Source organism: Euprymna scolopes, chromosome 15 (genome assembly GCF_053919585.1).
Source record: "Euprymna scolopes isolate OS-2025 chromosome 15, ASM5391958v1, whole genome shotgun sequence".
Classification (NCBI taxonomy): domain Eukaryota; kingdom Metazoa; phylum Mollusca; class Cephalopoda; order Sepiida; family Sepiolidae; genus Euprymna; species Euprymna scolopes.
Window position 1 is genome coordinate 93,331,699 of NC_136496.1, and position 16,784 is coordinate 93,348,482.

A 16,784-nucleotide genomic window follows, 5' to 3' on the forward strand; every position below is an offset into this window, starting at 1 on the left:
TAAAAATATGTTGGGCGTCTGTGACGTTGAATGAAAGTTATTTTGTCACTATACTCATTCAGAGAAAAAAACGATACTCATCTTAAAGAGAAATTTAGATAGCAGTATAAGTATATTCATAAAAAAACTCATCGTGAAATTATCTTCGTCAACATTGATTAATTTAGCTTATAATAGGTTCAAATAATGCAAAATAGATAAAATATAAATCAGAACTGTGTAACTAGAAAAACTGAGGAATGCCTCTTAGAACGTAAATGGATTATTTCGGACATCGAATATGAATGCGAGTTTATTGAAAAAAATAGAACATTTGGTCCAGAGAATGCAGATTTAAGGAAGGTTCGTAACCATACATCATCCTTTAGACTACCTAGCGAATAAACGAGCAAAAAAAAAATCAACATCTCTATATAAGTCGGTAAAGGAACTACGTAAATATGCAATACATTAAAAGAGGAGAGAAGTTAGTTACTATACTATCTTTATAAAAAACAGGGGGTGGCACGGTCCTTAAACTGCAGTGCGCCTCCCGGGGGGGGGTCACCTCAAACACACAAAAGAGAATAAATCCGAGAAAGTAGAATCTCCACTCCTGTTGCACCCACTCTCCTGCCAGATCTGGAATCTCTGCAGCACCGAAAAATGAAGTTCGTTTTGTTTGTAGTTTCATTGCCTGTTCCTCCACGTAGCTTCTTCCATAGGGCAAATCGCCCGGGCCCGTAGTCAATCATGATCAGGTATAGTCCACCCCTGTAATGGGTGATATCGCATGCCAGTCTCTCCCAGGTCCCACTCACCCCTAATTGACCAGCTTCATGCGTGCTTGGAGCAGGATCAATCGACTGACATCTGTCGCATGTCCTGACCACTCGCCTCACTTGCTCCTTGGTGACACTTGGGTCAACTTTCTTCACCAAGTACCACGTCCTCTCTACCCCCATATGATGCAGATTGTGCAATCTCGCACGCCAACATCATCTAGATCCGATGCAGCAGCAACATCTTTCTTTGGCATAAGCCAGCTCTTCTTCACTCTCGTGAGTGCATCTGCTCGGTTCTTCTCAGAAGCTACCATGTCTACGGGAAGCTTCAAACAAAACTCCTGCATCAGCTAAGCTATAATCCCAAGCCTGCGCTTCACTAACATCTCTGCTCCCCCTTTCGTTTTTATCCTTTTTTCGCTTGAAATGAGGGACTTTAGCCAAGCAAACACCGTGGCAGAGCCTGTTTTGATGCAGATGTCACGCAGTCCCCATTTCAAGGCCAGATTGACCCCTTTGATTATTGCATCTAATTCCGCTACATTCATGTGGCTGACGTCATTCTTCTTCCTTAACCAGGCCGCATCTTCTGCAACCACTCCTCCAACTTCCATACGACCCCTGTTTCAATGCTGCTTGCATCATACCACACGACTCCATCCAATGTTCGCGGTACGTTCCAGGTTCCCCAGACTGGGTCTTGCCGTTTTGCTTCTTTCAGGAGCTCTTCCATCATGGCAACCGTTCTTCCTCCCACTTTATCATCCCATCCTCTTCCTTTTGCATACCTCTTTATGTAGCTGCATGCTGATCTAAGCCAGCCAGCAACGGGGTAATGTCCGATCAACTTCCCGCATATGGAAACAAGTTCCCGTCTCTTGAGCTTTTGCTTCAGTTGCGGGATCTCGTCCCCCCCTTCGAAACTCTGGGCTGCTCGATGCACCTCGTTTCAGCCTTAGCCCCAAAGCAGCCCCTCCGTCTAATTTTTCTGGCGCTTTGGCCACCAACCCAAACCTCTTCAAATGAGCCACCACCTCCTTGGCAGTTACCAGAGTCTATGACGTTGAATGAAAGTTATTTTGTCACTATACTCATTCAGAGAAAAAAAACGATACTCATCTTAAAGAGAAATTTAGGTAGCAGTATAAGTATATTCATAAAAAAACTCATCGTGAAAAAAATAAACCTAAATTATAGTTAACTATAAAAATAATATTTTTTAAATTGGCGATGTTCATAATAGAGTACACATAAGAGACGCTCAAAGGTGCAGTGAGATGCAAGCTAAATGCACCCGGAAACAGACACTGGAAGTAGTAGCGGTGAGCCGAACAACAGGCGTAGAAAAAGAAAAAAGAAAAAAAAACAGTTGTAAACGAAAAAAGGAAGAAAAAGGAAAGACAGAAAAGAAGATAAGATCATAGCTTATGGCGGGAGAACAATCAATTGTAAAAGTGATATTCTCCTGAAGGTTGAAGGTTCAATCCTCAGTGTGGGCGACCGAAATATACATTTGCGAATTACTTAGGACCTCTATCCAGTCATGGCTGACGGAACAAGAGCACGCTACCCCCGTGAAGTAGATAAAAGGTTCCGCTCGAAATTCCGTCCAAATTCCCGAGTTCGACAGAAACATTCCAGAGTTCAACAAGATACATCTGAAGAAGATCAGAGGTTATATCGACCGAAACGTTGTGAAAATCACACTCAAAATGAGAACAGTAGTCCGATGAATAATAATACAAAACGTAACTATATATAAAAAAAACGTAAATATGCTAGAAAAATATATCAACAAAAAAAAAATCTTAATATTTTACCCAAATATATAAGTAAGCAGTTTCGAAGAATAGCGAAAGTATTGTATCAATTTTGTGAGTCCATACTTCAATTGACAGACCTGCCGCCATATTTGAAACTTAGGGTCTCGTTTTATGCAACATTACCGATTTTTCTCTGATACGCATAAAACCATAATATATATATATATATATATATATATATATATATATATATATATATATATATATATATATATATATATATATACATCCGTTGATAATACTAACTTTAGAAAAATTACCAATGTTATTACGAACCAACATTGCCTAATACGATTTCTTTACTTTTTCTACAGTAGCGTCCAAAAGTTAAACGGTCGACCATTTTTTTAATAGTTTCTAACTTTATTTATGAAAAAGGAACAAAATAGTTTTGGTGAATTTTCCAATGTTTGATAATGATAGTTAAACAAAAATGTTGTTTTATTTTTGATTTTGAATACATATTAGTTGTTTTTTTTTTTACATATAAATAAATTTGATTAAATTACAGAATTTAATTACAAAAATTAAGGAACGCGGAAAATTCATACAAACTTTAGCAATGTTAATAAAAACTTAACAAAATGTCGACTCCGAATATTCGAGAAAAGCTATCTATACAAGAAAAACAGCTTATTTGTGGCCATTATGATGAAAAAAGTCCATAAGGAAGATTGATAAAATATTGAACGAATAACAACTAAGAGGGAGGATAGAAAAATCAGTCGATCATCTCGTTCTGGTTGTTTTAAAACTGCGGCTTCGATGTCGCGGGATTTTACACGCGAAACTGGACAAAAAATTTCCCGACAAACGATCTTATGAAAATTAAACGAAGTTGGATTATTTTCCAGAAGTCCATGCTCAAAGCCTTTAATTTCTATCAAAAATAAAAAGGGCAGATTGTTATTTGCCGAAAAACATTTATTTTGGGAAGAAAAAATGGGAAAAGGTTCATTTTAGTGATGAATCTAAATTCAATCTTTTCGGATCAGACAAAAGACCACATGTCAGAAAAAATGAAAAAAGACTGTTCCCTTAGTTCGTTAAAAGTACAGTAAAATTTGGAGGGGGCAGTATAATGGTATGGGGCATTATATCTTCAAAAGGAACTGGCCCGCTTGTGAGGATTCATGGAAAAGTTAATGCCCGAATGTACAGAGAATTGATTATGTATTCAAAATAGAAAATAAAAAATAAAAAAATTATTTAACTACGATTATTAAACATTAGAAAATTCACAAAAAAATTGTTTTTCCATTTTCATAGATGAAGTTTGAAGTCATTAAAAAAATGATCGACCGTTTCATAACTTTTGGACGCTATTGTATATTCCTAATTATCTGTGTTGAATATCAGTATTTTACATTTATGAGAATTCCGAAATTCAACAGTTTTTTTAACTAAAATTTCCCTCGATCCAAAAAACAAGCAAACAAAAAAATTGTAAACATTAACTTACCTGGAATATTAGAAGCAGCATCAGGTTCAGGTTCTTCCCCATCTTTTCCAGATAAGAGATGTTGAGTTTCAAGTCCATTTTCATTCATTAAATATTGAACTCCTTAAAAAAATAGAATAACAAACAAAGTTAACCAGCCGAACTATTTTCTGACACGCAGCACAAACATCTGGATTAACACCTAAACTAATTAACAGATGACAAATATCGGAGATATCTGGATTACTATGCACGGCTTTTACCTCTCGTAATAAAACTAAATTAAACAAGATATAGCATTCATTATCGACCATAACAGTAAACATCTGTTTTTCTCATTGATAATGTTAACTTAATTAATTACATACAATCACAGAATATTAAGATTTCTTAAATCATTAGATATTGTTAGTCATCTATGTTGAATATAACGTTATATTTAATGGCATGAAAACTCCGAAGATCAATATTTTTACTTTTACTAAAATTAACCCTCCCCTAACATAGAAATTTTTTTTTTTTTATTTCATAAGCATCAACTTACCTGGAATATTAAAAGCAGGTTCAGGTTCAGGTTCTTCCTCATCCTTTTGAGATTGAACTCCGCGGCAAGACAGAATTATAAGCAAAGTGATGCAGACGAACCAGCCGAATTTTTCTCTGACACGCAGTGCAGACATCTGGAAAAAGAAAAAGGAAAAAAATAAACAAACAAAAGTTACAGATAAATAAATAATTAGATAATTCTGCTGTATTTGATGGTATATTTTTTCCTATGTTGAAATGTTGGAATGGAGTTGACGATTATGAGGACGAAATCATCATCATCATCATCATCATCATCATCATCATCATCATCATCATCATCATCAACATCATCATCATCATCATCATCATCATCATCATCAACAACAACATCCCTAAGTTCGACGCGCCGGTCAAAAATGTAAGAATCTTAAATTAGATTTCATCTAATAATTTAGTTGCGTTTAATAAATTTTGCCATTTAGACCTAAAGGGGCTACTATATGGGACCATTTGAGACATGCATAAGAAAGATTGGTTTTATTTTACATTTAGACTTCCGCATATCAGTAAATTCAGATAGCAGGAAGGATATTCCAAAATGTAGCTGTTCGAGGGAAGAAACTATTAGTTTAGAAGCTCTCTGGCACTTAGGGACCTCAAGACTGAAGAGGTGAGATTTTGTTGATAAACAGGTTTATCGAGATTTGTACGTCGAGGGGACACAAATGCAACGAGTTCATCACAGCACATTCCATTAAAATATTTGTAAAACAGGCACAGAGATGCAACATTGCGGCGATGGGACAGGAGTTGGAGCTTAGTTGATAAAGTGGGACCTATTAGATTGAAAACTCTTTTTTGGACTCTATTCAAGAGGGAGAGGCTAGTGGTATATGCACCGGCCCAGTTGTGGCAACAATACTCCATGCATGGTGGCCTTATAGTACATGATACTATCAGGTGTGAGTAGTTTTCTAGCTCGATAGAGGGAACCCACCTTCTTTGCAGCAGTCTTTGCAATGTCCTCTTCGCAATGATTTTTAGTCTCGTGCAAGCGACTCTATAAGTCAGTCCGTCGGTCCGTCAGTCCGTCGGGCGGTTAGTTTGTCGGTCGGTCTGTCATCTGTCCGTAACACTCTTGTGCTTGGCCTTTTTGGTTAAGATCAAAGGTCTGTTCTTAATAGATGCTGTTCTTATCTTTTTAAGCTTTTCTTGGCCTTTTGGCCAAGATCAAAGGGTAATATCTGTTCCGGCAGATACTGCAAGCAAAGACCATATGTGGGGGCGACCCCACATATAAGACCTTGGTCAATGTAGGGGCAATCCTTCATACCAATTGTCACTATCCAGCTCCCCTACTCCCCGGGGAGTTGGTCCCCATTTCCCCTTCATTAAAAATCGGCTTTGTGCCTAATTTGCTCAGTGGGGGAGCAAATAAATACCTCAAAGTGTAGTATCTGTTCTTTGATACATACACCGTGCGAGGAAGTGCTGTTCTGGCGACACATTCTCGTGCTCGGAACACCTGACGAGCTTTTTCGGTAGCGTTCTGTCTGCACCCTCACTTTGTCTGTCTTTCTCTGCTCTCTCCCCTCCCGGGGGGATCCGAGCTGATAATTTACGACCTTCCCGCGAGGGAGGGTCGGAAACACTTTCTCTCTTCCCTCCACATACTTCCCACTCCCTCTCTCAGTTCTATCTCCCCTCTATCCCCCCTCTTGCCGCCTTTTGCGCCACTTCTTTTTGGCGCCAAAGTCGGCTCCCTACTTTGGACGCCGACTTCATTTCACTCATTTTCGCGATTTCCAAACACAAAGAGAGCTTTTTAAAAATGGACACCTCCAGCCCAGGGGCCACCAATACAGATACTCCCAGCCAACTGATCCCCAAGAGGACGACTCTCCAACGGGTGGAGCAAAAACACCAACAAGCAACAGGGTATACCACCCGGAAAATGAATCGCGTGACGCCCCCCAGAAGGGGGAAAACTCACCAGCAGCTCCCCAAGAGGCTGACTCCCCCCAAAGGGGAGAAAAAACAATGTTGGACGGGGCATCCCGCTCTAACAACAAAAATCAAGAGGTAGTAGCTCCAAAGGACGACAAAGGGGGCAATGCTCCCCAGGAAGACTTCTCTCCCAAAAGGGGAGAAAATCAAGAAAACGAGAGGGCATACTGCCTGGACCTCACCAAAACAAAAGAGGCAAAAGCTCCCAAGGACAATAAAGGGGACAATGCTCCCCAAGAGGCCGACTCCCCAAAAAGGGAGGCTCTTTCTGGAAGAAGCATCAAGCAAGGAGAATCGGTGCCAAAGGAAAGTGGAAAGGGAAATGTCCCCATAAAATAGCAACCCTTCCGCAAAGGAACAGCAAAAACAGTCCAACCCCACCAAAGATCCAACACCAACAAGAGGGTCTGCATGGGAGAAGACTATAGAGAAGCAACTGTCTCCTCAAGAGTATAGAAACTTGTACTTGACCAAGTACAGACAATACATAGAGGGGGCAGAAATTAAACAAGTGTCAGGCGCCTGGGAGGCAATCGAAGGCAGAGTCCTCTCCCTCATCATCTCCGATATACCGGAAAACCACCTCCTAGGGATGAAAAAGGAAGACAAGCTAAACATCCCGGTACTATAACTGTACCAGAGGAGTTACGCCATCTGAGACATCCTCCTACCCACCAAGGAAGATGCGGAGAGACTCTCCCTACAAGAAATTAAGCATGGGAGAATAAAACTAAATCCCGAATACCAGGGCAGGACAAGGACCGGGTGCAGGTATTCAATGTACCTATGCAAATACCAGCAGAAATCCTGGGATCCTTCTTCACACAGTTCGGCGAGGTGGAAAAAATAACCCCAGTACGGTCGAAAACTGGCATGCACTTGGGCAGCTACATTGTGGCCATGAGGCTAAAAAAAGAAGGCTTCCAGACGATACCAGCACAGCTGACATTTAAGGAGGCAACTATGACGGTGGTGGTGGAGGGCCATCGTTCACACTGCTGGTTCTGCCAAAAGCAGGGTCACATGGCCAAGAGCTGCTCTCAGAGGTCAACCCCTACTCAAGTGACACCAAAGGCGGTTCCAACTTCTGAGACAGCACCAGTGTCCAAACAGACTGTCACGACACTAGACACCGCACTAACACCAACACCAACAGCAGACATCGCACCAACACCAGACACTGCACCAACACCAGACACTGCACCAACACCAACACCAGGCACCACACAGACACTCGTCCCTACACCAATGCAAATCGAGCCGCCACCCCAGAAAGAAAAGAATGAACCCTGGAGGGGGAGAGACCTTTCAGATTCTCTCACTCACGGACTTACTCCAACAGGGACCCTCGCCCTTGAAACGAGGGAGGAACTTTGTTTTGTAGACCCCCTGTCTGTTGCAACGAACTTACCACACCGGCAGAGAAAAAAATTTAAACCTCTGCTGGACTGCCAACAGATAGGGGGAAAAGACGTTAATGTCCCCTCTAATTTCCTGGACGCCCCACGGCTAACAACTTTCATCAAACTTCCAGAGGCCTGCAAGACCAACGTGTGGACAATGCAGGAGGCCGCTGAAGCGGTTGTTCCGGGAATTGAACTGATTAAGAAAAATGACTCTTCCCTTGAGGAACTCGCAAAACAATGCAAGGGAAGAGTCCCAGTGTTGGTTCATCCACCACTCTATAGGGCCCTTAAATTGACTCACCCTTTGGACGTTGGCGGCATTGCGAGAGAAGGTCAGGACATAAAAAACCTGACCACGTTGAGCATTGCATACAACGTCGGTGTCCTTTCCTCAGCTGACTTCGGAGCTGAGTGTAACACACCTTAAGGTAGGTACAATGGTTTTAAATTTGGCTAGTCTGAATGCGAGGTGCTTGAGATCATTGGGCTGGGCGGTTCGCCTCCGGCACAACCTCTTGTCCCTAGGAGTGGATGTGGCTGCGATTCAGGAAACGCATTTCATTTCTTCTGTAGACTGTCAGGTGCTGGTCCGAGATTTTGAGGTTTTCTCAGCATATGGCAGCCCACGGGGGAAGGGAGTCTCCTCGGTCGACGTTGTCCATAAGGATGCGGAGGGCAGGCTGGTCATGGAAGATGTTGCCGTAAAAGATTCTGTGTTTTGGTTGATTGCAGTTCATGCACCCAGCACCGCTTGTGAGAGGGTCTCATTCTTCAGTCAGCTCAACACGTTTGTAGATTGTCAGAAGCGAGTAGTTCTAATGGGGGATTGGAATGCCATCTTAGACCCCGAGATAGATAAGGTAGGAGGCGAAGCTAGAGGATCACAGAGGTGTGAGTCCAGCCTGGCTGATCTGATGGCTAGATGCAGTTTGGTCGACAGGTTTCGGGTCAAGCATCCAGGGCGGGAGATGTGGACATAGACCAATAGTGTTTCCTCCTATCCAAACACTTACTTGGACAGGATGTTAGTTAGGAGAGGCGAAGTAGACTTCTTCTCTTGTCCCACGTTCACTTGGCTAGGCCAGATGGACCATAAAATAGTTATGGCCCGGCTGAAGCTAGGAAATAGGCCTAAGTTAGTGGCTCACTGGAAGTTAAACATCTCCCTTCTGGAGATACAAGACTTCCAAGAGAAGCTAATAGAATTAATTCAAAAAGCACTAGTGGGGGCGGTTACTGGGAGTAAGTAGTGGGTAGGTCTAAAAGCCAAAATTAGGATCTTCTCCATCAAGCATGCCCGGTGCCTCGCACTAGATAAGGCCAAGACAAAGAAGAAACTAGAGCAGAAACTAGCTCGGGCTACAGGGGACGGTGATAGGGTTAGTCAGGAACTAGCTAAGCAGGACCTTCTGCGTGAGAATAGTGAGCATTATGAAGGTCAAGTAGTCAGAGCAAGGCTTAGAAAGATAGGCAATGAAGCAGTCAACTCCAACACTGATGCGCATTGTGAAATTTTTAGGTGTGACTCGGACAAGTACATTGCAAAGGTAAGATATCCGGATGGACGCACCCTTGAATCAACTCGGGAGATCTGCGAGGAGTTTCGAGAACATTTTGAGGAGCATTTTACGCAGCAGCCCGATCTTCCAGTCGTTGAGTTTAGCGACTATTTGGCTGACTTTCCCCGCCTTGAGGCGGCTAGAGCGGCTAGTTGCGTGGGCCGGGTGATGAAGCGGGAGGTTTTTACTGTGCTGAAGCAGGTCAGCTGTAACAGATCGCAGGGACTCGATGATCTGCCATACGAACTGTATTTGAGGCTGTCGCCCATGTTTCTGCCTCTTCTGACAGATGTGTTCAACCATTGGTTTGCTCAGGGATTCATCCTGGGGCAAGTCACTAAGGGAGTGATCACATTGCTGAGGAAAGATGATGGGCATGGTGGGGAAGAGTTAGACGATTAAAGGCCCATAACTCTGCTAAACACTGAGTTGAAGACTTTGGCTAAGGTCCTGTCAAATCGGCTGTAGGTTGTTATCGGCGAATTAGTGTAACTGGAACAGAACTACGCTGTGAAGGGGAGATCGATTCAGAACAACTTGCACCGGATATGCACGATCCTAGAGGGAGGGATAGATGATGACACGGAAACCGTGCTGATCAACTTAGATCAGTCCAAAGCTTTTGATAGGGTCGACCATCGTTTCTTGGCATCTGTCTTAAAGGCCGCCAGTTTGAAACCGGACTTCTGTAAGTGGATCTCCGTGATGTATCAACAGCCCACAGCCGTCGTGCAAGTCAACGGAAAGCACTCGAAACCCTTTGTTATCTCTCAGTCGGTTTTTCAGGATTGTCCGCTGTCGCTCCTGCTCTATTTTCTGGCTTTGGAGCCCCTGCTCCGTAAACTGAGACGTGGGGAGGCAAATTTGGCCCTGCGCGAAATTGCAATACCCGGTGGCTCAGCCGCCAAGGTATCCGCATTCGCTGATGATGTCACGGTCTTTGTGTCGAGCTTCAGAGACATCGAGATCATGTCGGAGGTGCTCGCTCGGTATGAAAGAATTACAGGGACCAAGATAAACCACAGCAAGTCGGTAGGACTGTGGTTGGGCATCTGGTGTGGCAACGCCAACCTCCCGGTGCCCTTCAGTTGGATGGATGGCCCAGTTTGGATCCTCGGCATGTGGTTCGGACTGGGTTTCCAGCTTGACAAAAATTGGTTGGAGGTACGGTCAAAGGTGGAGGCTGCAGTCAATTCGTGGCTTCCTAGGAAACTTTCCTTAAAGGGTAGAGCTGAGGCGTGCACCACTTACGTCTTTTCTCTCATCCTTTACTGACTGGCCGTACTTCCCCTACCTGCTCAACACCTAACAGCTCTCATCAAACTCTTGTCCTCGCTTCTTTGGGACAGAGGAATACACTGGGTGAGTAGACAGGTCTGTTTTCAATGTCCGTGTGAGGGAGGCTTGGGAATGCCTGACTTGAAGTGTCATTGAGACGCTGAAAGGCTGGCCTTCCTGAGTCACTATATGCAAAATGACCAACCGTGGCACTCTGTGGTTACTGCCGCCTTCCCCGGCCTTGTTCTCGACCCTTCTATCGAAAGCCATCGCAGGCCGCGGGGAGAATCTGCCTACATGAAAGAGTGCTGAATATCACAGTCTAGTGACCTTGTGACTGCTACCCGTAGGGAACTCCACAGGGATCTAGTGAAGGGTGCCGCTGACAACCCGCTATGCTTGCGTTTGGGTTGGCAGCAGAGTGAGATTCGCTCCGCATGGAGTTGGGCGCCAGGTTCGAGTCATCTGAATAATTCGGAGTTCTCTCTGACCTGGCGATTGGCCCGAAATGCACTTCCACTTAACAACATACAATGCAGTTCTGTTTTTTTGGAGTCGCCTGATTGGGAGAGCAAATAAATACCAACCCCACATATAAGACCTTGGTCAATATAGGGGCAACCCTTCATACCAATTGTCACTATCCAGCTCCCCTACTCCCCGGGGAGTTGGTCCCCATTTCCCCTTCACTCCTCACATTAAAAATCGGCCCTGTGCCTAATTTGCTCGGTGGGAGAGCAAATAAATACCCTTTTCTTGGCTTTTTGGCCAAGATCAAAGTGTAGTATCTGTTCTTACTACATGCTCTACTTATGTTTGTAACGTTGTGATATATAGTGGGGGATCACTTTTCTGTATTAATTTAATGTAAAATTATCACCCATTTTACAACCAGTCAGTCTCAAAGCCATTCAAGTCATTCTCCAGATCATTCAAGTTGTTTTTGAAGGATTCCAGTTATTTTTTAAGCATTCAAGTCATTCTTAAGGTCATTCAATCCATCCTTAAGTTCATTAAAATCATTCTAAGTCATTTACTTTTTATTTATTTAAGTCATTTCAGCCCATTTTTCGGTCATTTTAGCTTATCTTTAAGAATTTCATGTCAACCCTACATTCACGCATTCATTCATTACACGAGAGCACGTGACTAATGGCTATTGGCCTTGTTAATATAACAAACATATCAAGTAAAATGTTACGGTCTTAAAGATTTAAAACAAAAGTGTTTTACATAAGCTAACAGTCGTCGCAGCTATTGCCTTTTTTAAAATTAAGACCTTATTATTATCATTAAAGTAATCATTATGTATTATAGAAACCGCAACAACTTTATGTAAAGATATCGCGGTTTCTATAATAATCTTTCCAAATTCCTCTGCAAATATCGTATTGTTCATCAGATGCAATGAAGATTATGACTATTCATGTTGGTCAAAAGTGCTTTTTAGTGACGAAAGCAAGTTCAATAGGCTAGGCAGTGATGGTAGGCAGTACGTTCGTCAGAGGAAAGACAAAAAATTTAATCCAAGGTGCTCAGTTTCAACGCAGAAGTGGTGGAGATTCAGTTTTGGTGTTGGGCATTATTAGTACCGATGGTCCCGGGCCTATAGTTCGCTTGTAAGGTCGAATTAATTCGACCAAGTACATTAATATGTTGACTGAGTTTGGTCGGAATTTGGATGATAATCCCATCTTCATACAGGATAATGCTCCCATTCACACAGCTGGCAATGTCAAGAGGTTCCTGGAAGAGCTTGATATTCCGTGTTTGGATTGGCCTGCACAACCTCCAGACCTCAATCCTATCAGAAATGTATGACATTACATCGAACAACAGCTACGCAATTATAAAATTCCAAATTTGGAAGAACTTTGGACAAAAATTAAAGAAAAGTGGGATACCCTTTCTCCGGAGTATTGCTGCAGTCTAATTCAAGAAATTCCCAAAAAATTGCAGGCTGTAAAATTACAGAACGCTTATGCTACTAAATATTAACTAGTTCATTGTGTTCCTATTGTATTTGTGTTGCATTAATGTCCTAAATTACATTTAAATAACAATTTTCTATTGTGCGGTCTTTCTTTTTGCCTCCTCAATTTGAAGTTATTTTTTTAAATTGACGTGAACACTAGAATATTTCAACTAAAAGTCAAATATGAACAGGTAAAATTATAAAAGAATAAAATGCCAATCTAATGAGGTATAGTTTATATAAACAGTTACATTAAATTAAGCTTAAATTATCAGTTTTTGAAAAAAATTACAAGTGCGGACTTTTTTTTTGCCGCCTGTGTATGTGTACAAAAACTAACTTTCACCTTAGAACAACACATAAAAACAAATACAAAAGGGTGCATAAATAATAATAATAACAACAACAATAACAAAATGATAATCATAATTAAAATAATTGATAAATAAAAATATAAATCTTAAAGATAAAATAATAATAATTTTTACAGGGGAATTTTTATATGTCACACCAGTAATTCACAGAAAATGAATTCTCAATATAGTTTGCTAGTTTTAGTGAAATTAGACAGAGAGAGACGAAGTCGAGCCCGGATCGAATCAGAGGAGGGTCTCCCTTTGGAAGCGAGGGAGGAAGTTTTAATCATGTAGTTAACTTTGAATTCCTTGATGTCATAATCATTGCGACCGATAGAATGTAATAAAAGAACACATCATATTTTGTAACTGCGTCTTCGTGTCGTCTTTCTACAACAAATGTATATACATATGAACATTGTGTTCCCACTCATCATCTTTATTAATGAACAATGTGTCTCTCTATCATAAGTAATGTGTCCTAAGAACAGATACCTTCCTCTCTACAATCTATATAATAAGAAACCAATTATACCAGTCATTATAGGAGCAACTGGGCTTATGAAAAAGAACTTTAAAAAGTACACGACAAGCATACCCGGTGAACCAAGTGCAAGTGAAATGCAAACGATTGCACTGTAAGGGACGGCTAGAATCCTGAAAAGATCTCTTGGTTGGACTAACTAAATAGGGATAAATGTCAGACATCTGGTCGGATGTCCCATCCCCTAGAAGAAAAAGGTTAACAAAAATGAAAAAAAAAATGTATATCTCTTCTCTCTCCCCTATCAAATGAATGTCCGCATCCTATCTCCTTAATAAAAGACCACAACTATACAACACTCTTAACATTTATTGTTTTAGGATCAAATCAAATTAAAAAGTTTAATCCATGTCAAAGTAATCTACATTTAAAATTTCAAGTGTTTAGATCCAAAATTGGCGGCGTTTGGTATAGTTTTCAAAGGCCAAATCATTGAAGTTTGACACCTTGACATACAATTTTCTGGCCGAAAACCGATTAAATTTTTTTCCCCAAATCTCAGTATCCCTTATATCAAATCTCGAGTGCTGAAAATTGACAGAGTAGTTTGGTAGGGAAATGTATACACACAGACGATTTCAGTTTTATAGATATACTAGCAGTTTAGACCAGCTTTGCTCGGGCTATATGTACTGTTTATAACTTTATATATATATATATATATATATATATATATATATATATATATATATATATATATATATATATATATATGGTAAAATGTCCAGGAACCCTACATTTAAAATTTCAAGTGTTTATACCCAAAATTGGCGGAGGAGTTTGATAGAGTTTTTGAATGTCAATTGTTGAACTTTTGCCGCTTAACAATCAAATTTCTGGCCGAACCCCGATTAAAAAGATCTCAATAACCCTTATGTCAAATCTTGAGTCAGTCTGTAAACTGAAAATTGGCAGAGTAATTTGGTAGGGGAAACGTACACAGACAGACAATCACACACAGAGACAATTTCATTATATATATATATATATATATATATATATATATATATATATATATATATATATATATATATATATATATATATATGGTATTTTAAGCTACGCAGACTATTTAGTTTCATACTCGTGAGGGTTCTTCAAAAAGGAGGAAAAATGGATCCAAACTTACCTTTTAAATGTGTCTACATGAGGGTGTCTGATTGCTGCAATAACATTCAGTTTTTTATGCATAAGCTAAATTCCCTACCCTTTCCAACTCCGTACACTTTTACGATTTTCTGTTACGGAAGTCGTGTCTTTCATTTTGAAGCTTTCTCTCTTTTTTTTTTTAATTATTTTTTTATGTTTTTATATTTCTTCTCCATCGTCTTATTATCATTTATTTTATCTCTATCCCCCTCCTGTGCCCTCCCTCCTTCTACCCTCTCTATCTTCTTACCCTCTCCCCTTTTCTCTTTTTCCACCAATCAATACAAATCTCTTATTAAAAGTCCTTCTGCAATTATGCCAATTACGTTCTTTTTTATTTCCTGCATCGAATATTTTTTTTTATTAACCCTCTCCCTCTCTCACTTTTCTATCTTTCTCGTCATCCCTTACTATAGGGACGCTGGTGTTAATAGGAGTCAGATAATACGAGTCATTCTAAATGGGTAGTTGTGCAACAAGATGTTTGTTTACATCACATTTAAATTGATCCGTGTTAGTACAGTAGGAGAAACAAAGAGCAGAGAATGGATTTCAAATGCAAGCGTTTCGAAGAAAGAAGCTATTAGTGCGAAAAGTTTTCCGGCATTTGGGAACTTCTACCGTGAAGGGGTGGAATTTCGCTGTTAGGTAGGTGTGTCGGATATACGTAAATTAAGGGGATATAAGTGCACTAAGTTCATCGGAACACATTCTGCGAAAATATTGCGGCGATGAAACAGGGATCAAGCTTAGTAGACAGTGCGGGAAATATTAGACATTTTTTGTATCCTGTGCACAACGGAGATACAAGTTTCTCATTCTTTTAATAAATTTACGTTTGAATCTGGTTTGATAAATCGAGAAACATTTTGAAATCAATTTGAATTTAAAGAAAAACTTAAAAAAAAAATAAACCCACGTAAATAATGTGATAATAGTTAAAAAAAAAATATGCGTAAATCTTTGTGATAATAGTTTAAAAAAAAATATGCGTAAATCTTTGTGATAATAGTTTTAAAAAAAATATGCGTAAATCTTTGTGATAATAGTTTTAAAAAAAATATGCGTAAATCTTTGTGATAATAGTTTTAAAAAAAATATGCGTAAATCTTTGTGATAATAGTTTTAAAAAAAATATGCGTAAATCTTTGTGATAATAGTTTAAAAAAAAATATGCGTAAATCTTTGTGATAATAGTTAAAAAAAAAATATGCGTAAATCTTTGTGATAATAGTTTTAAAAAAAATATGCGTAAATCTTTGTGATAATAGTTTTAAAAAAAATATGCGTAAATCTTTGTGATAATAGTTTAAAAAAAAATATGCGTAAATCTTTGTGATAATAGTTTTAAAAAAAATATGCGTAAATCTTTGTGATAATAGTTTTAAAAAAAATATGCGTAAATCTTTGTGATAATAGTTTTAAAAAAAATATGCGTAAATCTTTGTGATAATAGTTAAAAAAAAATATGCGTAAATCTTTGTGATAATAGTTAAAAAAAAAATATGCGTAAATCTTTGTGATAATAGTTTTAAAAAAAATATGCGTAAATCTTTGTGATAATAGTTAAAAAAAAAATATGCGTAAATCTTTGTGATAATAGTTTTAAAAAAAATATGCGTAAATCTTTGTGATAATAGTTTTAAAAAAAATATGCGTAAATCTTTGTGATAATAGTTTTAAAAAAAATATGCGTAAATCTTTGTGATAATAGTTTTAAAAAAAATATGCGTAAATCTTTGTCCATATTTATTCAATAAATTAATTGTTTCGAAATTCAATCAATGTACTAAGGAATTCGAGAAATTTACTTTGCGATCTTAACACATTACCTAACAATTAAGATTAAAAAAAAAAAAAACCAACATAAATAAAAATATGTATTAATTTATTAATATTGGGAAATGATTTCATGTGAAAAATTATTAGAAAAAAATTCATTTCATGTAAAATA

At 39.3% G+C, this 16,784-nt stretch overlaps 1 protein-coding gene and 1 pseudogene across 1 annotated transcript in view; one reads left to right on the forward strand and one right to left on the reverse strand.

Annotated features, from left to right (window-relative positions):
• LOC145293985 (enteropeptidase-like) overlaps positions 1-14,968 on the reverse strand; it is a 123,778-nt gene extending 108,810 nt beyond the window's left edge. The window contains exons 1-3 of the mRNA XM_080140878.1: positions 14,811-14,968; positions 4,573-4,708; positions 4,050-4,151 (exon numbers count right to left, since the gene is read on the reverse strand). Of these exons, the coding sequence (XP_079997004.1) occupies positions 4,050-4,151; positions 4,573-4,708 (238 nt within the window). The 5' untranslated portion in view covers positions 14,811-14,968. The remainder of the gene's footprint in view (positions 1-4,049; positions 4,152-4,572; positions 4,709-14,810) is intronic.
• On the forward strand, positions 11,554-11,691 carry LOC145294353 (U2 spliceosomal RNA; annotated as a pseudogene).
• Positions 14,969-16,784: the final 1,816 nt, after the last annotated feature.